Here is a 25,991-nt window from a genome sequence, read left to right on the forward strand (position 1 = left end):
CAATATGGGCCACACATTGCACGCAGCATCCTCTGCCCCTGTCGCAGACCTCGTGTGTGCTGTGAATCGTGACAGCACTCCCATTTCTGGGATGGGCACAGGATGTGCAAAGTGGGACTAACACCATGCCAGGGCTTTCCTGAGGACTCAACCTCCTCCAAACAAGTGGTCCCACACCTTTATTTATCCTTAGGGTTTAAGAATAAAACCCTTTGCTCCATTCAGCACATCATTATCGTGGCCAGATCTGCTTTCCTGTACTCCAGAGACACGAGTATTTCAATGCTAGGCTTTAGTGTGCTGTGAGAAACTTGGGTATAGCGTATTTTGCAGAATCAATCTTGAAATGTGGGTCTCATGTGAACTGCAGGAGCCTGGGAAAGGGGATGGCTGGGTTTGCAGTGTTTGATCTCATACGAGTATTTGGCCAAGTCCTGGCAGAACCACGCTGTGCAGGCTGTTTGCAAGATCCTCAGTTCCACTAAAAGTCAGCCATGATTTTCAAACCTTTTTGAAGCTAAAGAAGGTGTTGTAACGAACACAGTTAGTCACGGTACGTTGATATATCCCAACGCCTTCTCTGGCCTTCCCCAGGCTGAGAATTTATGCCCCAAATCCTCATAAGAAGAATATTTACGCGCAAAGGATGAATTAGTCTGGGATATTTCAGGATGCTCTGAGGGAACTGGCTCACTGTCAATCACACTGGGAAATGGTGCGAGCATATGGCCTGCTTCAGAGCAAATGTGGCTGTGCTCCCAGCACAAGGCACTGCAGAAAATGGTACAATATATCTACAGTGAGATTTTCCCTGCCAAGACAATGCTGAATTGGGTCTTCATGGGCCTCCTGCCCCTTCAAACACACAGCAAACTCATCACATCTTTTATTTGCTTCAGTTTGCAATGTACTGGTGCCGAGAAACATAATTGCCATATGCCTGGGACCTGCTCAGCCCATGGTATTGTGTCAACAGCCGCGCAAAGGTTTCCAGCACTGCAGGAAACTCGCCGTCACCCTGAGAAGCAGAGAAGGGTCCCGCATGTACCTCTCCTTCATGTGCCGTGTGTGGGCCATGCTCCAGCACATACCCTGGGCACACGTGATGGGCAGGAATAATAACTGGCCACTAACATTGCCCTGTGAGCCTGAGTCCTTGAAATCTTGCACCTTGTACTGATGCATGTGTTGTGGAGGATGCATCCTATCGGCACAGACAGCTTTGAGCAAATTTGGGAAGGTGACAGCTCCTCCAAGCCCATCCCAGGACAGAGTGGTCACAAATGGCTTTGATGAAACAGGCGCTAAATCTTTTTTTTTTTTTTCAGTAGTTATATTTCTAAGAAATGTCTGCTTCACAGGGTCAGTGCACCTACGAGCCAGAAAAAGGGAATCAGGGACCAGTTCACCTGCCTCACGTAAGTGGAGCTGCAAGGAGGAAAACGATTGGCTCTGTTGAGTACAAATGTCTGCAGAGACATACGTCCTTCTGTGGACAATGGCATTGCTCGTGCCCTGCTTCCAGCCCAGCAGACCAGCAGCAAAACAAACTGGTTCTATAAGCAAGACCAAACCTGCATCTAGGCCTTTCTCTTCAGGCACCCAGCGCTGACATTTTTGGCATAAGCTGTGGCTGTTCAGATAAACGGGTCTGACTCAGGTCTTGGCATTCAAACCATGAATAAAGTGCACTTCTATCTCTAAATTAAACCCTCCTGAATTTGCAGAAGGTGAGTAGCTACACTGACCTGTAAAATAAGCTCTGCACAGTGAAGGTGAGTGGGGCTTGATTTGCTAACACAGCACCAGCCCCGCCATGGACCTGTACTCGGGCTAAGGAAGCAATTTCACAGGCTGAGACAACAGGAGGTTTATGAAGCAGAAGAGGCCAGGACTGCTGCTGCTGTACCCATGGAAATCTTCCAGCACGGGAGGTGTCTGGCATGCTGTGCTGGCTTTGAGGAGCTATTTTATTGCTCCAGTGAGCAGTGACAGGCCAGGGTTCGAACGTAGCTGGCTGCAGATCTGCAAGACATTGCACATTGCTTGGAAACCAGCAGCCTGCTGCGAACCAACGCAGCTGCACAGTGATCTCCAGCCTTGCCTCAACCACGGTGACTCCAAGGGCTTGGCTGTCCACAAAATTCACGAGTGATTTTGCACTGTCCAGAACATCATGGTGATGTCAGCACTGCAAGCAGTCAGCTTTGAGTGTGGTTTTCCTGAGCCGCAGGGTAGCATTGCCTGCAGCAAGAGAGGCAGGGATGCATCCCCATCCACAGAGACTGATCCAGACCACTCTGCCTCTATCCTGCTGACTCACACACTGTGGAAGAAAACATTCCTCTGGATGAAGGACAGTCTCGGCTTGAAGGAATTGTCTTATGGCCATCATTTATGTCCCTAAAACAGTTTGGGAGCCCCATTTACTCATCCTTCCTGCTCAGTCTTGGGTTTTTTCTGTAAGGGGATGAAATCTTGGGATCAGCACATGCCCCCGCCCCCTCCCAGAATGGCACTGAGATCTGCTCTACTAGTCTCAAACTGGCCAAGCACAAAGGGGCCACAGAGTGGCAATATTCTAAATGACAGCAGGCACTGGGGACAGCGTCAGCTTCTGGACGATGGTGTGTGCTGCTGGGCACCAGCAGCTCCTCCACTGCTGCACTGCTGGGGCAAGAGCCAAGCAGATTTTGGAGAAAGGGACTCCCGGCTTCCAGGCGTTCGGCCACCACAGCCGCTCCCTCCCAGCACTGACCATGGGAGGGTGCAAGCCCGAGCAGCAGGTCCAGACACAGGTCTAGGAGGAGCTCCTGCTTTGTGCCAGGCCCTCCTTGGATGTGGATGGCATGGCACGAACATAGCCGTACTTGCAGCAGTCTGTTTGAATCCGTTGCCAGAAGGACTGCAGGACTTGCTGTTTCTTTCTCTGTGCTGGCACTGGCTGCTCGCAAAGCCAGACACACACAGCAGAGCGGGGAAGCAGCAGAAAGCGGGTGTCTGGCCAGAAAGTCAGGGGCTTGTTTTGGAGCATTACTGTACAACATGGCTGCACCGGCTGGTGGAGATGCCTCAGCTGGGGGATAACCATGTGGTGTGTGCACACTTGTGCTGCTTGTTGCTTCAATCAGGGAAGCAAACCCCCGAGGATTTAGAATCACAGAATCATACATCTGATTAGGTTGGAAAAGACCTTTAAGATCATCAACCCAGCACTGCCAAGCCCACCACTAAACCATGTCCCCAAGCACCACATCTACACATCTCTTAAATACCCCCAGAGATGGTGACTCCACCACTTCCCTGGGCGGCCTGTTCCAGTGCTTGACAACCCTTTCAGTGAAGAAATTTTCCCTAATATCCCATCTAAACCTCCCCTGGCATAACTTGAGGCCATTCCCTCTTGTGCTATTGCTTGTTACTTGGGAGAAGAGACTGACCCCCACCTGGCTATAACCTCCTTTCGGGTAGAGCGATCAGGCACCTTTGGGTGGATCCCATCCGGCCCCATAGACTTGTGTGTATCCAAGTGGTGTAGCAGGTCTCTAACCATTTCCCCTTGGATTATGAGGCTTCATCTGTTGCCAGCATGGTGACGTGTAGCCCGACCCATGACCAAAAAACCCAAAACTCTGCTGGTGATACCAGGGTCGGAGCCAGCTATTGATCTGCTGGCTCTTCCTGTTTCTTCCCTCAGAAGAAAGAGCAGAGCACAGGCGGGATTGTCTTGTGGCAGCGTCAGTGGAGATGAAATGGAGTGATCCGAGCCAAAATAGCCGGTGCCAAATGTTAGCAATCAGCCAAGAGACTGATGAACAGAGCGAGCCCGGGACCGCCACGCTCCAGCACGCTGCCCTGCCCGGCTGCTGTGTGGGCTTTGTCGAGCCAGCCGCAACTGGCGTGTGAAGTGCTGAGCTCTGCTAAGGGGAGTCAGGACATCGTGAACCGAGCTAAATTCTGCTTGGGGAAATGTTGATTTATGGTGAAGGAAAACGAATTGTGCTGAAAGGAACTGCGCTAAGATAGGGTGCTGTGAAATGAGCCACGCTGAACTGTGACTGTAGCACAAAGCAAATCCATTGGGAAATGCTCTCGGTCATGTTTGCCAGCCCATCAAGTTAAAGCCTTATTCTGCCTTCTTAGACTTCTCTGAGGATATGCCTGGCTTGTACTCCTAAAGCTTGGCTTGTTCTCCTAAAGATAAAGGGAGCCTTGTTATTGACTTTGGTGGGACAGGGAGGAACCTCCAAACTGGGGGGACTTTGCACACACAGCAAGTGAAGTGTGGTGCTCACTTCTGACTCAGACTTATCTCGAGACAAAGGAGAGCTGCAGAGACAATGTTTTGCTTTTTGTTTGTGAAAGAAATGCAAGTGAATGGTGAGCAAGAAGGCTAGGAGAAGCAATAAGCTATACAAAATGAAGAGATGCTTCAAGTAAATACGGTATCAAAGCTCAAATGTGAAGTTTTTTTCTCTTATCTCTTTCACAGGTCAAGCAGGAGAGGTAAAAAATCTGTCTTCAATTGCCACAAATACCAATTAGTGCCAAAAATACCCAACTCTCCTCCCGGGGCAGTCCTCACAGCAGCCTTCCTACCTCCTACCTCTCCTGTGCAGACAACGGGTATAAGGCAGAGAGATGTTTGCCCTGGCTCTCCTGGGAACCGTGCTTTCTGACCTCTTCTCATGTGTGAATAGCTAAGCCTTTTACTAGCAGGGGTTTCGAGCCCTGTCTGGGGAGCTCAAGGCCTGAGCCAGTAGGCTTTCTGCTCTTGGGTGCTTTTCATGAAATGAGTAGTTGATGGATCCCCTAAGTTTCTCAGGGTCAGCAGCAGAAAACTGCTGTCTCGGATGACAGGGGATTTTTGCAGAATAGCAGCTTCATAAACCTGCCTCACCCCTCAGCCACCTCTTACATCACCCCCAGTGCATCTTTGTGCCATTCACTGTTCATATATTGTCCCTCTCCTTTCCCCTTCTCCCCTTTTCTCTGCTCACCAGCTTTTTTTCTCTTTTCCAAATATATCCATTACTGCCTGTTGACCCTACACCTCCCTTTTTTGCTGTTTTTCTCTTTTCTTCTACTTTTTTTTGGTCATCTCTCTGCCCCTCTTGCTTACCCTCCTCCACCTTCCTTCATGTTGGAGGGACACGGGGGGACCAGCTGGACCTGCCTGATGCTGACGGGTCTCGGATGGGGGTTGCCATGGCAAAGAGCCAGCTCCCGCACTGATGAAGTGTGAGAACAAGCTAACGTGACGTACCGACCCACCGTTCCAGCCCCAGCCACGTGACAACAGCCCCGAGAGGGACGCGGGCAGCCCCACTGACTGCCTCATGCAGTGCTTCGCAGCAAGCTGGGAGCATGAGCCCTGCTGTAGTCCCTGGGAAAGGGCAATTAAAACAAAATTAATCCATGTCGAATGTATTGTAGGCCACAGAGGAAACCTGCCAAGCCGTGGGAGTGAGGAAGTGTGATCACCCCCACTTCACAGACAAGGAGTTCACACATCAGCCTGAGCCAAACTACAAGCTGTAAGATGCGGCTGTCTGTCAGAAGCGGTGGGATGTTTGCAGTTCAGCCTATTCCCACCATCCTCGCAGCTCCCATGGCGTTATCATTATCATTACTGTTGCAAGTATTATTATTTAGCATCAGAAAAAAAGAAAAGGAAGTATCACCCATGTCCTTGTCATCACATTAATGCCAGCCAATCTTTTCAGCAGATACCAGGTTTCAGTCTTTCCTGCTGGGCCACATAATACAAATTACTCTGTAGCTGCTCCTCACAGCGTTACCTGATCCTACCAGGCAAGCAACATTTCTGTGGCTAAGGCTCAGAAAAGTGGGCTGGTCCCCTGGGTGGGGGCAGCACCCTACATTGCGCTGGGATCCCCTGGGTGGGGGCAGCACCCTACGGCCCAGCCCAGCAGGGATCACCATCTTGGGACACAGGCTCTGCCTGCAGCCTGTCCTCTGAATCTTCTTCCTGCTGGGTACGACCGGAGAGACTCACCCACCCTAGCATTAGGAAAAGCTTTTTGTTCTTTAACCTGTCTCGCGCATTTAAGTCATTAAGGCAGGAAGGGCTTATTCTAAGCAGCTAGAGGATTAGTGGGAGTTACAGGATACTCTCTGGTCTAATACTTTCCCTTTTTGCTTCGGCTTTTCTGTAGCATGTGAAGCAAAAAGGATGCCACCTTCCTGAGAAAGAAGGTCACTGCCACAGTGAGGGACACAGGCATGGCCATGAGAAAGGATAAGGTCATAGGCATCACCATGGCCACACACAGGATGACGAGAAGGGAGAAGGTCACTGCCACTCCCACGGCCATACACATGGTCACGAGAGAGGCCCAGGCTCTTCCCAGCACAAGTAATGTCATGGTCATTGGCATGGGAGAGGTTGTGAAAGGAGCAGCCACCTTCCACAAGCTCCGTGGGAAGCTCTCCCCATGGCATAAGGGGACATGCATGGCTACCACACAACTCAGTGCAATTTCGTGGTATCAATAGACAGTGACAGCGGATCTTGCAAGGAGGGGAAGGTGTCTGACCTCCTTGTGTTCTCCGTGCTTTCAACTCAGTTGTTTCAAAACTGCCATTTATTTCAACAAACTGTTCATTTATGTAATGCTGCTAAAATCCAGAAGGTGAACCCACAGTCTTCAAAACGCTGCCCTACACCTGCCGCACAGGTCTGGGAATGCCTCTGGGAGCTTCCCCACTGTGGGCCACAGCAGAAGCACAACCGTTGAGATGAGGCGCCTGTCACCCGAAGGGGTTTGTGCTCAGTTTGAACCTGCAGCCCCCCTCGCTGCACCCCCACAAGTTCATCAGGAACCGCGTGCCGCTCGGGGTGAGGACGGGAGGAGGATTTTGGGGCCGGGCGAGGCCGTTTGGTCCATTCCCAGGCCTGGAGTAGACCCTGCCTCCCTGCACCACCATGAGCCCCAGAGCTCCTGCCCTGGACCCTGCGGCTCAACCCCATCCCGGTCGGTCCCGGGGGCGGAGGGAGCAGCGGGGCGGCCCGTGCCCGGTGCTCGCCGGTTCCCCTCGCAGCCCCCGCCGCGCCCCCGCCCCCGCGGCCATTGGCCGCCCGCGCCGGGCCCGCCTCCGCGGCCGCGCAAGCGCCGCGCGGAACCGCGCCGGGGCGCTGCCGCCGCTGCCGCCGCGCCGGGAGCGTTCAGCACCGCGGGCTGCGGACAGCGCCCCGCCGCCGGCCATGGAGGCCGCGCCGCGCTCGCCGCGCCGGGAGCAGCGGCCCGAGGGGACGCGCCGCGGCCGCGGCTCCGCCTCGCCCAGGTAGGAGCGCGGGTCCCGGGACGCCGGGCCGGTGGCGGGGGCACGGGGCGCTGCCCTCCCCTCGCGGGCGGGGAGGCCGGCGGCGCCGCTGTGGCCGGTGCGGCGGGGCAGACGGCGGGGCCGGGCTGTGGCCGGTGCGGCGGGGCCGAGCCGGCGCTGCGAAGCCGGTGCCCCGGCGGGTGGGAGCTCCCGCCCTGCCGCCACCCCCGGCTCTGTGGGTGCGGAGGCGGCCGGTGCCGCCGGGATTTTCCCGGGGCTGTGGGGTGCGGAGCTGGGTACGGCCCCCCGGCCCCGCCGAGGTGTGTCCCGTCCTCCCACCGAGGGAGCAGCAAAGCCCCTCGCTGCCTGCCGCACCGCCCGCCCCTCGGTTCTGGGGCTGGGAGATGTGTGCTGCCCCGTCGGGGCCCTGGTTGTCCCTGCATGGGGCCAGGCACGCCATGCGGAGCCAACCGTGCCGGGGGGCAAGTGCCTGGCTTGGCATCCTTGGCGGGTTCTTATGCTGCAACATGGTGAGCGCTCCCTTCTGCAGCAACGGGTGAGCTATTGTTGGTGAAGCTCAGCGTGTCTCAGACAGCGTCCTCTTTGCACTAGGCTATGGGCAAGCACGGTTTTCACTCCAGAGATCTCGTCTGTAAAATCCCGCAGCCCTCATCCTCTCCCCCCTGTGCCATATGTCCCTTACCTGGTGTCTTAAACCAGGTTGGCAGCCACAATCAGTGTCATTTTCTGGAAACATCAACAAGGCCATGATCATGGACAAGGAGCCATCCCCAAATTTGCAAGCACATTGCCATTTGTTAGACCGGAGGCAACAGATCTTCTGAGCTCATCGGATTCTGTCTGGTCAGAGCACACCCCGAGGTCAACAGCACACGAATTCCCTCTTGAAAGCCAGAGTTTCACTTCCGTCTGATACAGATATTTGTGCTGAGACATCCCCACCTGCCTGGGGGAACCCAACGGGGCAGTCACTTCTCTTCAGGCAGCTCTGAAGATCTCAGCTGGAGGCCGGTGTGTTTTTGGGGCTCGGGGCTCGCTGGGTGCCTGTTACACAATCCAGCACTTGGTTAAATCCTGGGCATTCGGTGCAGCTAGGGCTATCGTGAAGCCCTGTTAGCTTTGCTTGCCTGAGTAATCCTTGCTCATGCAAATGAGTCTTTTGAAATGAGTGCTGCAGCCTGTAAGAGTTAAGTTCTAGAGATGAGTTAAGGTATGTGAAACAGGTGTATTTTGAATTTCACTCATGCTGCTCACTCAGGAACTAAAATTTATGGCAATAAAGTACAAGAAGGTAGCAGTCTCACTCCTGAGCATGCACACACATAAATGCTTCTTTTCACTCTTCATATAGCCACTAAGGGGTTAGCTCTGTAGTCCCCATTCTCTGCTCCTAGCCAATGCTCTTTATCACCAATGCTCAATTCATCATCAGAAAAGCAGAGATGTTTGAAAACACTACCTTCCTTCTGGCCTCTTTCAGACTGGGACAGCAAGGTGTGGTTTTCTTTTCCTTTCCCTTTTCATTTCAATTCTTTTTTCTTCAAAACAAGGCTTAGCAAACATGATTTTACCAGCGTGTTTTACGCTGCCAGTGTAGGTAGAGCAAACTGCACGCAGAGCTATCCTGGCACTGAAGCCTGGGTGGGGAGCTGGTTGCATCCCATCACACATACCTGCACCCCCAGCAGCAGGAGCTGCCTGGGATAAAGGTAAGGCTGTTCAGATGAGTCAATGGAAAGGATTAGAAAACTAAACTTTTCTTGGCAGACTACGTGGGAAGCAGAGTTTTGCAGTCTCATTAATTTTTCATGATGATTTAACATACTCGGGAGTCTCATTAACAAAAAGACCGTAGGTCTTCTCAAGGATACACACTATCCTGCTGCTGGAGCAAAAAAGCAAACCAAATGGCAACCACACAGAAATTTTTCCATGCACGAGAATTTGACCCAGCCTAAGGAGGAGATGAATTGCTCAGGAGGTGCCGGTCGCTCCCTGTCAGCTAGACAGGGGAGCTAGATAATGAGGTGAGAGCGAAACGCAATGAACCCTTCCCTAATCCCTGGAAAAAGCACTCTTATCTCCTTAGAAAACACAAGCAAAGCAGCTCTTTTTTCTTGAGAGCTCCACTGCTGTTTTGCTGGTGGTATGTTCAAAGAGAAAACCTCTATTTAAATTCCATTATAAAAACCCATTCTTAAAAAGTCATTTACAGCTCTCAAAGAAAAAGCCATTAATCTAGATGGAAGCTGACCTTTAGCACGTGGTTTTAATTCAGAAAGAATTTATATTTTTTTCATTTGGGAAAACTCGTACAGCTGATATGTAAGCAAAACCTCGCTAAAGTAAGAAAAAAAAGGAAAAAAAAAAAAACCCTAGCTTCTTTTTTTCATGAATGAAATTTTGCAGTGCTTAATGTCTAATTGAGCAAAGGTTCCGGGGAAAAAGGGCTCTGGTTGTAGTCGAGATACAGACTCTTGCCCTTTCTCTCACTAGTTTTTATTCCCCCTTGAGATTCTTCTGTCAACAGGAGAAGTTGTAGTTTGACTCAGGCATCAGACAGCCCCATTCACTTGGTAGGTGTTTCCCATCTTTCATATGCAAAGTGCTGCTTTCCTGATCCTCTCTTTAGTATGCAAAGGGTGAGATAATCTTTCTATTAAAAAAAAAAGAAGTACTTATAGAAATGGTATTGGGGACGAGGGTGGAATTAGGCAGACAAATAAAGAAGCCATTCCTTCCAAACACTGCGTGGTTTTGGCCCATTTCTCCTCTCTCAGGGACGCACACGCTCTCCTGCTGCGTGGCTCTGAGGGAAGCAGGACCAGAGAGTGCCAAAGAAATGGAGTGCCCGAGGAAAGGGAAAGGGACCACGCGCTGTCATTTCCCAGCCCCGCAAACCTTCCTCCACCCGAGCTCAGCTCCGTGGCAGAGCGAAGCCGTCCGGAGAGGGAAGAAGTTAGGGGCAGGCAGCCAGCACGGCATGCTCCCAGCAAACCCTCTCGCTGGGGCTTTGGTGCTCAGGCTGGTGGGGAGGTGGGCAGCTAACCCACGTCCTGCTGCCGCCTTCTGCGGGGCAGTGTCTGAGCAGCGGTGCTGGTCTCTGCGGGGCGAGATTGCCCACTCATAGCATTCAGCCCTTGGCTCCTGCCACAGCCTCTGCAGTGCCTCCCACTGCTCCGCATCCCAGCAGAGGTGGAACGGCAGAAAGCTGTCTCCTTTGGAATCTTGACCTTATCTTGCCTCTTTTCTTGTGGGAAGAAGCTTCTGTCCTTCTGCTGGTTTTCCCGCATGAAGTAGGCTGCCTATGCCCTGGTACTTGTCTCAGAAAAGCACTGCTGCACTCAAAGTGACTTGGGCAGTTTTCACAAATTGGATTATTATACTGTCTAGACATCTCAAGGGAAGAGAAGGGGAAGCAAATAGCATGAGAAATGCAACTCATTGCCGTGGGTAACAGGAGCAGTTACCTCCAGTCTGTCCCTTGCCCAGCACCTCCTCATCCTCTCTTTTCCCAGCATCTCTTTGGTTGCATCCGGCTGAGCTTGAAGAAGAAAATGGAGGCTGTCTGGCTGCCTCGGTAGGCTTTTCATGGCTGAGACACCATTTCTGCCCACTCAATCCCAAAGATGTCAAATATCTGACACAGCTCAGTCTGGGAATGAACATTAAAAAAAATGTTTCTCTTCCCCTGATGTTAGTCCTCGTTAGCGTCAGCGTAGCAAGCAGCGGTGCTCTGCCCACCTCCTCTCCTGCCTGACAGTAAACAGGTATCAGAATCCCCTCCACAACCATTTTTCTAGCATAGCTCAGGGTCCTGCGGGCCCAGAAAAGTAATAGTGACATGGTTGCAGGCAAACAAGGACCAGCCTGTGTCTCTGGTGCAGACCTCAGCATATCAAACGTTGAGCCCGCCAGCACTATGGCTAATTGGGAGTGTAGCAAGTGAAGACTTGAAATCTGCAGAACTGCCAGCAGTTATTATCCAAACCGATCATTATCTGCGAGCTCCAGGTTTCCCTGGAGATTTTGGATAACCAAGGTCACATTGTCATGGAGCTGGAGAGAGAGGAGCATAAGGCAACTCATATCCGGAGGGTGACTGACAGAACTGTAATTGTTTAGTCTGAAAAGGAGATAATGAAGAAGAGTCACGAGTGAATGATTTGAACTAGCCAAAGTTATTCTAAAATAGGAAGTCACTGAGCAGGCAGGGGATTGAGTTAAAAGGCAACATGCAGGGGAAGAACAGAACTTGACAGTATTTTGCAGCAAAAATGGTAAACAAGAAGAATGGGCTTTCATGTGAAATATTAGAATCAAATATATTGATGTATGTGCATGAAAACTGGAGGCAATCTGTGCTATCCAGGAGTTTGTCAGCTGCTTTCCCCACCAGGAGGTTTTGTAGCTGAGGGGTTTTTGGAGGAGGAATTTTTCATTGCGTGCTTCCTGCATCTCCCTGACCATCTTCAAAGTATACTTTGTGAAAGCCTTTTTGTTCTGTCCAGTGTTACATATTCACCATGAGATTTGTACAATCATGAAATATAGTTTCTCAGTGTTGATAAACTCAATTGATGTTGGAAAGTACGTAGCACCATCTTCCAAGGCCAGTATGCCCTTCTTTCTGGGAAAAATACTAATTTTTCAAGCAAAACTGAGCTAACAGTATTCTTCAAATCCCTTTTGTCATTGATATAATCGTGCCTTTTAACTTTGGGTGCAATTCCAGAGACTTGTAATTGCTAAAATTCTGTCTTTTTCTGTGGCTGTCTGAAAAAGAAATGAGAGGGACTCTGAAATTTTTCAAAAATATTCCCTTCTCAAACATTTTGCCTTCATTTTTTCCCACATCACATCAGGTGCCTTAGGCTAAAGTTCATCTCACTGCAGCCTTGCTCCAGCAGTCATAATTCTTTGATGATTGAGACACTTTGTGATTCTAGCTGGCCTGAATCATTCATCATAATTAATTCTCGATGCCAGACACTAGGGCGAGACACGTTAAGTCAGCTGTAGACACCATGGCACGTGCTCTGAACAAGGACCAGAGAGTACCGATGTTTCCATATCGTGCTTTCTTCTTGAGCTCCAGGTTGCAGGGTGCTGCTGGAACTCCCCGACACCTTGCCCAGCTGCATCTCTTGAGACAGTGATTCCTAAGGCATTTTGGGGGTCGGCATGACCTCAGTGTATTGTGCGTGAAAGGGTTTTTGGTGTCAGACTAACCAGTCCCTCACAGTATTATTCAAACTTTCTCCAAGCTAGCAAAATCTCTCAGGCTCCATAAATCAAGAACTATAGGAAGGAAATACTTTTTTTATTCCTTGGAGAGAAGAAAGCATATTCTGCAGAGACCTCATTACTTGGGAACTGAAGTCCGCAAATGTTTTGTCTCAGTAAATTGAGCAAAGTCAAGCTTCAAAAGATCTTGAGAGATCCTAGTCCATCCCCTTCCTACATACCCAGACCAATAGTATCTGTTGCTGACATCCCTGGGAGATGTACATCTGAAATGTTCCTGAAGAGCCCAGTGGAGACTCTGCAGGACACAGGAGCCATTAGGGCATGTGCCACGCTGGAGGCTGAAGCCCCTGTTACACCGTCACTGCCACCAGGTTCACTGCTCAGGTTTAGTGCCAGGGATGATTCACTCTCCTACTCTCCCAACGTGGAGCAGAGCCAGTCCTTCTGCAGAGCAATCAAACAAATTCATCTTCCCAAGAAGCACAGATAATTGAGTGTCTTCTTCACATGCAATCACTCTGTGGTCCTGAGGGAGGACTCTGCCATTATCACCACCCAGTGTGTTCTGCCCCCTCCACAGAGAATTATCTTAGAGAATTGTTTGAGGGGATATTACCCAATTTTTCAAAACTTTGGAGCAGACAAAGAGGTGATGGATTGTCCATCAACTGGAATCCTTGAGTCAGTCGTGGATGTCGTTATAAAAAGCGTAATCCCGCTCAGCCCTGTATTTGCTCTTGGTACAGCAAATACCGGATGAGGTTTTACATCCTGTGTTATGTGGGAGGCCTGTGAGTGCCTCCAGTTTGCAGGATGCAATTCCCCTGCGCAGCCTTTCTACTGCTCTGCTGTTTTAACAGAGGAGGGGTTTACCATACCATTATTTTCTCTCACAGAGAAAAACAAAATGCAGGACCTTGCCAGACCTGTCTCGCCATGCCAGAGACTGGGACCACCGAGCCCAGCTACAGTGGCACTTCCTGGGAAAGAATCTGCCCGGTCCATCACTGCCCCATTCCTGCATCTCCCAGGCTGGGGGGTGACCACCTGCCCTCCTCCAGCCACACGCTTGGGCCAGTCTCCACCCAGTTCAACGGCCAGGTGCCATCGAGCTCCCAGGACTCGCAGCAGCATCACCTGTATTACCCCTGCAACCAGCAGGAGCCCCGAGGCAGCTACGGCCTGCCCCCGCTCCCTGGGCACGGCGAGGGGCCCATGTTGTGTTCCCACCTTTCCAGCGGTGACCCGGCACCAGCTTCCCACCACGAGGCCTCAGAAACCCCCTGGAAACAGTGGTCCCCCGGGCAGCGACGGCCGGTGCAGCATCACGTTGTAACAGTGAGGTAAGAGGCACACGGAGGGTGGCTCAGGGGCTTTCGAAAAGCATCCCCTGACCCTTGTGGTGGGAAGCAGGAGGGGACAAGAAGGGGACGAGTGCGGATGCACGAAACAGGGTTTTGCTCTTCAGTTTGGGACAACAGCTGCCCCAAAATGCATGGAGAGATCCAGTCTGCTCTCTCCACCACTGTGGAAAGCGTACAGAGAGCTGCCATTCCCACACCAGGGAGAGGCAGGGTTTGCTTCTCAAGGTGACTCGCTGCATAAAGCCGAGGTCGCTCAGTTGCTCCTAGATCACGCAGCTCTGATTATGCCCATCTTCTCTGATCTTTGTATATTCTCCTTTTGCATGCAAGACATCCAGCTGGCTAATCGTTTGTCTTGGCAGAGTTTCTCAGTGATAAGAGCAGAGTTAATTTCTTTTTCTGCCCCCACCAAAGCTGCTGCCTTTGCTGGAAAGCAGAGGCAGCAGAGAGTAAGAACTGGCTACAGCTGAGCAGTGAGAAATACAAAAAGGAGGAAGATTATTTGGTTTTCCAGGTTGGGCAGCAACGAGGGTGTAAAGTCTGTACTGTCCATGACAGAATTGGGCAAGTCACTCCATTTGTATGCAGAGCACCACAGTGACTTGGTTGGGTGGTGGATGTTTCTTGGGCAGCACTGTAAGGGTGCATACAGGACGGGCTTCCCCCACAGCCTGAGCTACAACCTCTGCTCCTGCCTGCCAGCATCATCCTGCCTCTCTGCCTGCGCCTTCTGGGGTCTGCTGTTGGCACTAAAGACCTTGATCCCTGTGCCACCACAGCAGTAGCCACCAAAGCCCGATAAAAGATGGCTCTGGATTCCTTCCTTGCTTGTGCACAGCAGTGCAGGGTTAGGCACAAAAGCCCTTTATGGTCTCATTTTCTAGCCATTAACAGAGGATTTAATTTGCTTGTGTTTGCAGAGTAGAGCAATTGCAGTCAGAGGAGTGGAGCCCAGATCCTTTTTAGCTCATACGCTATCAACAAAATCGTCAACTGCATTCTCCGTAACAGGTTGTTTAAGTAGAAAACGCAGCTGGATTGCAAATCCCTGGCAGAATGTGCAGCACTAGCAGACAGAAAAGTGATAACATAATAATGCTAGAATGGGGCTTTTAATCCAAGCAAATCTGCTTGAGAAGCTATTGTGAGGGAATTAGCACAGGATGGGCAGCATGCTGCCAGAATGAGACCTCTCATTAATAATCTGGTGAGGATTTTTCTTTGCTCCCCTCTCTCCCAAATCTACAGAGCATTAATGAGATGAAGAAAACACAGTATCATTTATTACATGTGCCACTGAGAGAGACTCTTCCTTGGGGAACTCTGTTGCTTTTCTGTTTCCTCCATTCCTAACAACCTGCAAGGAAGGATGAGCTGCCACAGGGTCACGGTTGGCTACCCGCACTGGAGCAGGGCCATCTGTCCCATGCAGATATCGGAGAGCAGCAGGACCTTCTCCCAGTTTAAGCCAAGAGCGTAGGAGGAGGGTGAAGGGAGGAGGGAGCACTCGCTGAGCTGAGCTTGGCACGGGAACAGAGAGAGGAGGAAGCCACAGCTTGGAGCAGTTTGCTGGAAGCTGCATTGCAACCCAAGGCTGTGCTGGGCTGGCACAGATGTCGAGGGGATGTTTCAGTGGAAACGGAGAGCAGAACGAAAGGTCCTTCAGACATGGTGGCCCACTGAGGTGCAGCTTTTCTGTTAAGATGTCAGTGGAAAGCTTGCCCTCAGGGATTCATTAACACATGTAACCTTGGATCCCTGGGGAAGGTGGCTTTATTTCACTCCTCAGAGCCCTACAAGTAGGAATGACAAATGTTCCTCTGTGAAGGAAACCCTGGCAAAATGTTTTGAGCAGCTCCACCAGGTTTCTGCTCCTCTAGACTGTACAAACGCTGTCTCTGGAAGGGCCCAGGAAACAAATGAGAGCCATCTTTTTGGAAAATCCTTGCTGTGCGGAACAGGAAGTAAAAACTATCTATAGATGTTGCTAGCCCAACTGATGAATTTGAATAGAGGTATGCTCTTGTCAAGAAACAATTTAAGAATTCAGTAGGAAAGTGCTTAAAACAGATAGATTTTCATGGATAGAGTTGCAGTGCAATTTCTACATGGATAATGTCCACTATTTTCTGCAGGGTTTTCTTAGAGGGGCAAAAAGGAGGAGTGACTCCGTGTCTTCCCATCCTGTTTGGTTAAAATGCCAACAGGAGAGGAAAAGGCTCTGTAATTCATTAGGGTAATCCATGTAGTGGCAGTCTCTTGCAGCAACGGCTCAGCTTGGGGCTTTACAGCCCTGAAAGGGTTACCTCGCTCACTAACAGCCCAGCACCGGGCTTCACAGGAAAATAATAAATGAATGTATCTTTTTTTTTCCTGTCTGCAGACATGACAAAGCTTTCAGGATGCCAAAAAGGTATGTTTATTATCAAAAGCTTCCTGTCCTTCTACCCCATTATCATTGCTCTCCTACCCTGCTATTAGGAAATGTAGAGTGTTATTGCTGGTGCCATCCCCAGCAGGCCCAGCTTCAGAGGCAAGGGCAGCGCTCCCTGCTCAGGGCTTCCTGCCCGCTTGGAAAAATCTCAGTTCGCTTGCAAGATCCATTTAACCTGCATTCATGAATAGCAACACTGTCTTGATAGCTGTTCTGGGGGCAGGTGCCTGGCTCTAATCTGTACAATATATAATAATCCTACATGCATGTATGCATGTATATATAAATCTATGTATAGGATTAAACCAGCTTGGCCCACCTGATGAGCAATCAGGAGGATAGCCCATCCATGAAATAAGTTCACGTTTTCAAAAGACAGAGGATTTTTAATACATTTCTCAAAATTAAAATAATTTGATTGCTTTCAACTTCTGTTTAAAAGCTGCTTTTTGTAAACTATCTTTTCTGGAAGGTTTGAGTAAATACCTCCCATCATCAGATACTGCATCTGATTTTATTTTTTTTTTTCTTTCTGGTAATTGAACATGGAATCACCCAAAATAGCCTCCAGAAATTTGGTACTCTAAAGCATAAAGGGCAATTTTTGTTTATTTTCATAGCAAAGACTTCACCTATGAAAACAGGTGACAGGCAGCCTTAAATTGAAAAAAATACCAGGCTTGACCAAAAGGCATGTGAAAACCTGTTTGAAGGGCTGGTGATGATTGAACAAGGAATTTCTTATATTTCAGAAACACACCAGAATCCAGAAGAACTACCTAGAACCTGCCAAACTGGAGCAGGAACCCATTCCGATATCTTATATCTCAACAGATATTTTTGAGGAAGACAAAAATCTTGACGCAGTAAAACCTGCACTGGTAAAAAATTGTGGGATAGGAACTTTAACAGATCATCCTGTGTGAGACACAGGTTGTCCAAAAGAAAAATAGAACTTGGATTTAGACCAGCTTTTAAGAACAAAAGTAACTGGCAAAAATACTTTTGGCCAGAGTAAGCTGCTTCTCTGGAAGGGTTTTGTTTGTATAGAAATGTCATTAAACATGTGTGTGCCACCGTACCACGTTGATACGTATTCCAGGCGTAGCCCTGGCCTGGGGGCTTGCAGGTGTTGTCCAAACCCTGAAGGAAAACTGGTCTGCTGCATTTGTAGATGCTCTTGTTGAGGTTCAGCGTTTGGTTTTGAGGCTGAGATCAGGGTGAGATTCACTCATCCTGCGAGTGCAGAAGCCATTTGTCTGCTCCGAGAATGCTGCCGGCAATCCTAACTTCGGCTATCAGGTTTTCCTCTTTTTTTGCTGTGCACATGTCCATTCATTTCCCAACAGTAAGGCAGGCCCCTATATAGTGAGTGAATTTAGATCAATGACAATGGACTTGTTAGTTGTCTTTAGGGGACCCTTCAGAATAGCCCAAAGACTTCTCAGGGTCCACAGGGTGAAAATCTGCAGGCCAGACTGTTAGGCAGCTTAGACTGCACAATGTGGGGGAAAAAAAGGGAAGCAGCTCTTTTTAAATGCATTTTTTTTAAGTTAAATATTTAAAGCTTCATTTTGCCCTAGGATGCAAGAGTCTGGCTTTTATTATTTCTGATTGAAAAAGCAGGAAAATTTAGTGAGGCAAAATGTAATTACCCGAGTTAATTAGAATTGCCTGCAAACATCCAGTTGGAGGTATAATATGTTCATTAAGAGCTGTACTAGAGCCTCCAAGGTTTTCAATAAATAAATGCTCAAACCAGAAAGCCTTAATTCTTTTACTTCCTTTCACTAACAGTACATTGGTTCAACAGCAGGTTTCATGCTAATAGCAGAAGCGCCTTAACAGCTGCATTTTTTCTTCTCCTGTTGATTCCAGTTACTCTCAAATGATCGCAGAGTGGCCCATAGCCGTCCTGGTGCTGTGTTCAGTGACGGCTGTGGTTTGCACTTTAGCTGGCCTGCTTGTTGGAAATTTGCCTGACTTTTCAGAACCCTTAATGGTAAGTCCCTACAGACGATACGTCAACATGAACATAAGGAAAATCCACAGGCCAACCACTGATATATTCTTTCTGCCATATAAAATGAGCCTGTGCTGCCTTCCTTCTCTGCAGATAGAGGCAGCGAGGCAGGACAGTAAATCAAGGACATTAAAGCCAGTAGAAAAAATTACCATGTTTATCAGTGATCTGCTGTCCTTAACCCACATCTTCACAGCGTGCAACCAAAGCAAGGTTCCTTCTGGGTGAACATGAAGTGTCAGAGTAATGCACAGTATTTGCTGTTCCTTTGACACCATGGAAAGAGCACAGCCTACGCCAGCTCGCACTAGTGCCCTCAGCCTGGTGTCCAGACACTGCCAGCACAAACCCAGATCACTCCTTTGGCTCCCGTTCCACTGCTGGAAGGCTGGGGTTGCCCAAAAGCACTAAGCTGGGTGGAGACTAGATGGAGGAGCTGGCTCTGGATTCTACAGTCTGTGCATGAGCAAGGGTCTTGAAATGGAGAGATTGCCCTGTTCTGAGCGCTGCTGCACAGGAGCCTGTTTTCCATGCAGGATCCCATGCTTTCTAAAGTCATCCCTGTCTCTTGTTAATGGAAGAATCCTGAGAAAATAAGAATACATGAGAGTTTGTCCAGGAAGAGGAAAATTACTCCCATTTGTGTAAGTGACTATTTGACTTGAAGAGAAGAGTCTTATGAGGTCAGGGAGAGAGAATTGTAGCCATCCTTGCCCAAAAAGGAAAGAAAGGAGAAATATTTTTTTTCTGTCAGGTCTGGGATGCAGTATTTCCACAGAAAATTCAATTTGTGTATCTCTCCAAGATGCAGTGATAATCTCATATAGTTTCTATGCCTAGGAGGAGGATTAAGGAAAGCTAAGCTAAACTTAAATGCAAGCTGACGACAAAACCCTTTTGCTTGGCTGCAGGGTTTCGAGCCGCGAGACACTGACATTGGCAGAAAGCTCGTTGTGTGGAGGAATGTGGAGAGCCATACAGGCTACAAGAAGACGTTTTCTCTTTCTCCTTATGCTGAGAAGAAAAGGTATTTGAGTTTGGTTTGGGGGGGTTGAGGAAGATGTTGTCTGTAAAGTTATAGATTCAATGTTTCAAGGTATCTATGTGAATTACAACATATATGCTATGCTTAAGAGCGACCAAGGCACTGGAGAGTTTAGTCTGTTTGCCTGCAATGGCCTTGGCCTCCCTATTCTGGAAACTAGGAATTAGGCTCTAAACCCTTCATGCATTTACTTCACTGTTTACCTTTAAGAAACTGCAGAGGGGACTCGGCATGTCTGCACAAGGGGATGCAGTTCTCAGTCTCACGAAGATCCCTATAATGGGGCACAGCCAACCCAATACCGAAAAGCTCCCACCCACGCAATGCTCTTTCAAGACTGATGACTCTTACTGCTGCAGCTGTGTTCTGTGTGGCACCAGAGCCTTGTCAGTGAACGCAACTCATAGCCAGATCATCTCTAGTTACACAAATAATCTGATCTCTTGCTAGCTATGATGGCATTGGCACTAGCAGAGAACAGAAGGCTGCTCAGGGTGAACAAGAAGCAAGGACACGGAGAATGGTGGAACAAATCTACGGAGCGGATGGTTTCTTTTGTGGTCCCCCAGGTGAGTGAAATCTTGATGGGGTAATAAGTATTACATATGCAGAACCCAACAGAATACAGACTTGCCAAGGTGGTTTAGGACACAGGGAAAATTATCTGAAAGAGCTCTAAGAAAGCGATGCATACAATACCACCCTGTGAAACATAAGCCACCTTTTGGACAGTGATCTTCCAGCACTTTGTAAGTAAGTGGTCGAAAAGGCTTATTCTGAAATTCTGGAGAAGAGTTGTTTCTCCTTAAATTTTTGCCATACTTCTTTCTCCCCTTTAGAAATATGCCTTAAAAGCACCAGTAAAAGGACTCATGTTTTCACCATTTCCCCATATCAAAAGTGAACACTGAAAAAATGGCATATGCCCCACTCCCTCTCTGTTCCTTATTTTCTTCTTGAAAAATCTAAGTGGCAGTAAAAACTGGAGAGAAAAAAGAGGAAAACTCCAAGACACCCAAAATTTGTCCCAAAACGGACATGAGCAAGTACAAAAAAGAGGAACAGTGTGCAGATATTTTTACTCCCTTCCCTGCCTCTATGCCACCTCTGAAACCAGCCAAACACTAAACCCATGGGTCCTTGGGAGTTTCTGGCTGAACTTGAGCCCCTCACTTGTAACAGGGGTGCAGAACCAGATGCCAACACTCACTAAAAGCATGCTGACAGCACGGAGAGTGTATTTTGAAAATGCCCCAACGCTGCTCTCCTGCTGCTGACAGATGGGCCAGGAGCAGAGGTCAGGTCACACAAGGCAGATGCTACCACTCACTACAAGCTACTGTCTCTGTGACCTGCTTCCCTTCAGGGAGTCCTCCATAGCAGTCATATAGACAGCAAGATATATATATTTTATTTTATTTTTCTATACACAGAGAGTCTACTCCAAACACTCTGGCTGATTCATCTTCATTACCTAATCCTTTTTTAATTTTTTTTTCTTCTTCTTTATTTCAGAAAAGAGCTATTCCCAGCTGGTATTTATGTCCACAACTGCTGGGAGCTTATGGAACTTGCAAGCTATTCAATCCATGTGTCAAATTGAACAAGACAAGGTTAGTAATGTCAGGAAGAACATATATACATGCTGTCTCTTTTCTGACTGCTGTAATCTTTAATCTTTAGCTGAAAGGCAGCCAGACAAAAATAACACAAGCTACAGAACAGGTTTCAGCCTAGAGGACCCCAAAGCATTTCACCTACTTAGCAATACACGGATGATTCCACCTGTCACTAAAGTCCACCTGCAAAGTAGCAGCTGCCATTAAACAAGAATAAACGGACGCTTGGTCCAGAAGCCAAAGGTGTCCATCAGAAGCCACTGAGAATTTTGGGCAGCAGAACCTAATTATCAAAATGGAGCTATCATCTTGGAGACTGTGACAGCAAGTTTTGCAAGTGGGAAGTTTAATTGGATCAGCTGTGTTTGCCATGGGATCCAAATTTTCAGATCAGAGGTTATATAAATAATGGGCAGGGTTTAATTTTTTGCAAAAGGCTAGCATGTTTCAATAGCTTTAGTATTTGCAACTTGTCGTTGGGAGGATGGCGAGCCATGGCTTGTACGCCTGGAGGGGAATACCCCTGCAAGGACCAAGGGACACTATGGGGCTGCAAGACGAAGCGTGCAGAGAGGGTCTGACATGACACTCCCTCATCTGTTTTTCAGATACGTTCACATGTTCATTTTAGAGACCTCTGCCAACGTACTGAAGCCAACGAATGCTGCCCAAGCTGGTCTCTGGGGAACTACATTGCTGTCCTGTACAACAGGTCTTCTTGTTTGGAGATAACCCAAGCAGACATCTCCCATACCCTGGCCCTCCTTCGTGCCTGTGCTCCAGACTACCACAAAGGTATCCTCACTCCGTCATGCATAGGTCCTGAGACTGTCAGACAGAAACACTCTCAGTGTGCCAAAGTCCCAGAAAAATGTACCCGCTTCAATGCCATCTACCAGCTACTTCACTTCTTGGTCGACAGAGACTTCCTGAGTCCCCAGACAATGGAGTACCAAGTGCCATCTCTCAAATACAGCCTGCTCTTTTTGCCTACAAGGAAAGGTGCATCTATGATGGGGATCTACTTAGACAATCTTGAATCCTGGAATCTCTTTGATAACTATACATCCATCACTGGAATGGACCTGGGCCTTAAACAGAAATTATTCCAGCACTATCTTTTACTGGATACTAAGTATCCAGTCCTGGCAATATTAGCTATTTTTCTAAGCATTTCTTTTTATTTACGCTCAGTCTTTATTACCTTGATGGTCCTGCTCGCTGTTGTCAGTTCTTTATTGATCTCCTACTTCTTGTACAAGGTGGCCTTCAGATTCACCTACTTCCCTTTTGTAAACCTGACAGCAGTGATCATCCTCAGCAGCATTTGTGCCAACCACACCTTTGTCTTCTTCGACCTCTGGAACCTCAGCAAGAGCCAGAACCCTTCTGCTGGGCTCTCTCAGTGGGTGAGTCAAACCATGCACCACTTTGCGTATCTCATGCTGGCATCGTGCTTCACAACGGGTGCTGCCTTCTACGCCAGCTACATTAGCAATATAATAGCCATCCGTTGCTTCGCTATTTACATGGGCACCTCCGTGCTGGTGAATCTGGTATTCATGATGACTTGGCTTCCTTCTTCGGCTGTGCTGTATGAGCGCTACATAGCAACAACCTGCATTTACAAGCCAGAAGACTACTGGAACAACGCCGGCCAGAAGAGAGTCGCTCTCTCCCTCCATTACATTCTCAGGGGTCTCCAGAACACGCTGTCTGAAACCTCCAAGCTGCTATTTGAAAAGCTTCTGCCTTGTGGGGTCATCAAGTTTCGGTACATCTGGATCTGCTGGTTTGCTGCCTTAGCAATAGGAGGTGCGTACATCTCCTGTTCCAACCCCAAACTCAAACTCCCGACTCTCGAGACATCATCTGTCCAGGTGTTTAGATTGAGCCACCCCTTTGAGAGGTACGATTCCGAGTACTGCCACCAGTTCATGTTTGAGAGGCTGGAGCATGGAGAAGGGCAGCGCATGCCTGTCACAATAGTATGGGGCATTCTGCCCATGGATAACGGGGACCATTTCAATCCAAAAAGTAATGGCACCCTAGTGACAGACATCACCTTCACAATCCAAAACCCCGATGCCCAGAAGTGGCTCCTTGAATTCTGCCAAAAAGTGAAGAACAAAACTTTCTATTACCCCGACACAGAGCAGAAATCTACTGTATGCTTCATGGAGGAGTTCCTCAGGTGGATGGACAGTCGCCAGTGCTCCCAGCGAGACCACAGCTTCAATCTTTGCTGTAACCAGTTCTCTTTCCCTTATGGAAGCGAAGTCTTCCTACACTGCATCAAAATGATGCTCCTGGAACAGGGCAGGGAAGGGGCAGAAACGTACGATCTGGGCCTCAGGTTTGACGGGGAGGGAAATCTTGCTGCCTTAGTGCTGCAGTTTCAAACTATTTATCACTATAGCTTCAACTACAGCAAAGCCAAACAATTCTATGAGGAAATCAACCTCTGGGTAACAGAGGAAATGAAAACTGCCCCTGTGGGGCTTCAGAATGGCTGGTTTACCAGTAAACTAGAGCTATACAACCTCCAGCATAGTCTCAGCACAGAAACAATGGTGGTCATGGGGCTCTCCATAGCCATATCCTTCGTGGTGCTGCTGCTCACGACCTGGAATGTTCTCCTTAGCATTTTCTCTGTTACTGCCATCGCGGGCACTGTCCTGGTAACCATTGGTCTTTTGGTCCTCTTGGAGTGGCAGCTCAACGCAGTGGAGTCTCTCTTCATTTCAGCTGCAGTGGGTCTCTCTGTTGACTTTACCGTCAACTACTGCATCTCCTATCATTTGTGCCCCCATTCTGACCGCCTGAGCCGAGTGGCCTTCTCCCTGAAGCAGATGAGCTGTGCCACAGCCATGGCAGCTTCGGCTCTTTTCTCTGCAGGGGTCATTATGTTGCCCGCAACGGTCCTGGCATACAGGAAGTTGGGGATATTCATCATGATGATCAAGTGTATCAGCTGTGGGTTTGCCAGCTTCTTCTTCCAGTCACTGTGCTGCTTCTTTGGCCCAGAGAAGAACTGTGGGCAGATCCTTTGGCCTTGTGCCCACACCATGAAAGACTATTCTGATGACTCTGGGCTGAACGGAAGCTTTGCCTGTGGGGGGAACGAGAAGCAAAACCGGTTGCGGAAGGTCCAGGAGTCCAACACGGCAAACGAGCAATACGAGCTCCAGCCCTTGTCCAGAAAACTCAGCGACAGCTTTGACAACAGCACTTCCACAAGCAAGCTGTCCAACAGGCCATCAGTTCTCTCTGAAGACACACAAGTTGAAGAAAACAGATGCCCCAGACTAGGAATGCACCCCTCCTTTGAAAGAGAGAGACAGACTCTGCAGGAGACCCTTGGAGACCAGCAGGTTGGCCTGTGCCAGTGTCCTGCCCTGCAAACTTCCTCTCCGTACAAGCACAGCAGCTCAGAAGCAGAAATTCACAGGGAGAGACTCTGCCGAGATTGTCGATGTCGAAAGTACGGTCTGAAAGTTTGGGATGGGTCTGGGCTGGACCATATCCAGCCGGCTGGCATGACAGAGGAAGGGCAGCTCAATAAATCACAGTGCTCCAGCGACACTGCCCAGCAGCAGTCGGATTATACCTCAGACAACAGCCACCTCCCTGCTGCTGACATCTACAAAATTCACAGATGCCTTTGTTCTCTTGGCAGCTCTTTCGACATGCTCAACATCTCCAGTGAGACGTCGATTAGTGATTTTGAGCAAGGCCTAAAGCTTGCTGAATCAGCCAGTTCTTGTCCTGATGTCTTAGAGCTGTCTGATTCGTACAGTCAAACAGAAAGAGGTTACTTGAATGGGAAGAGAGATACCCTGCGGCTGGACCTGAGGGAGACTGTCTTTGATATCTCTCCAGCAGCATCGCAGCAGAACAGCTCTTCATGGAAAAATCGATTTGGATTAGGGAGCGAAGGTCCAGTGGTGTTACCGAACAGCCAACCAGACATGCCTGATGTTTGGATCAAACGATCTAGTGCACAAAGTTCTGGTTACAACAGCTGAAATCTTGCAGAAAACAAAACTGTACTGCTAGGGAAAGGGGAAGTCGAAATCTCCTTGGAACTGTAAATATCAGTTTTTTCCTCCCACCTCTCCTAGAGCTGAGACTATTTCTTAGTATTTCAGCTGTGTGAATACCCGTGTTTTCACAGAACCAGCAAATCTGATCCTAGTGAGAGGATGTGAGATCAATCCTGATGGAGTACAAGCCCTTCGACCTTCCGGTGTCTGGTGCCATATTCACAGCTGTACTGCAAAACTTACTTCAGTAAACCTGTTCTGTCATTTCCTACACGGTGATTAGATTTTGTTTTCTTGTCAAGGTCATGTAGGAGAGAAATAATGAGGTGAATCTCCCCAGATATTTAACAACACAGAGCTCACGTAAAAAAAAAAAAAAAAAAAATCCAACCCCCAAACCCACAACTATTGAAAATCTAGGTATCAAGTGAAGTGTGTATTGTTAATAAAAAAAGAAAGTCTTTCATTTTCTGCTGAATTAGAAACTGCTCTATGTGAAGTGCAGGTTCACGGATGTCGTCAAAATAGTTCAGATAGATAGTAAAAAAACCCAACTCATTGAGACTTTTGAGTTGATACAGTCTCTTACTGGTTATGGAGGAGGCTGCGGAATCTGGCCCAAACCTATTTTCTGTAACAATTTCAGTTTATCAGAAGAAATTCCAGTACTGCTAAAGATTTTCAGTGTGAGATTTCCCCTCTGGGAGAAGTGCCCCTGTCCCCGCAGTCACTCGGGTGCTTTGTGTGTCGTCTTCAGAGCTTGTTTCCGCTCAAGGCATTCCCCACAAACATGTCACTTTTTTAAATCTGCGTATCTGGTGAATCTTGAATTTTATGTAGGTTTTTTTCTCTACCAGAAACAAACAGGAAAACTAACACTTCCTTGCCTTTATCTGTTGAAA

General features: G+C 48.7%; 1 protein-coding gene across 1 annotated transcript; it reads left to right on the forward strand.

The window, feature by feature from the left end:
• The first annotated feature begins 7,176 nt into the window (after positions 1-7,176).
• DISP2 (dispatched RND transporter family member 2) lies at positions 7,177-25,474 on the forward strand. Its single transcript, XM_075753100.1, has 8 exons — positions 7,177-7,308; positions 13,455-13,901; positions 16,306-16,335; positions 18,235-18,358; positions 19,291-19,406; positions 19,875-19,993; positions 20,940-21,037; positions 21,652-25,474. The coding sequence occupies exons 1-8, from the start codon at positions 7,229-7,231 to the stop codon at positions 25,069-25,071; spliced, it is 4,434 nt and encodes a 1,477-aa protein (XP_075609215.1). The 5' UTR covers positions 7,177-7,228; the 3' UTR covers positions 25,072-25,474.
• Positions 25,475-25,991: the final 517 nt, after the last annotated feature.

This window comes from Balearica regulorum, chromosome 5 (assembly GCF_011004875.1).
Source record: "Balearica regulorum gibbericeps isolate bBalReg1 chromosome 5, bBalReg1.pri, whole genome shotgun sequence".
NCBI classification, from domain to species: Eukaryota; Metazoa; Chordata; class Aves; order Gruiformes; family Gruidae; genus Balearica; species Balearica regulorum.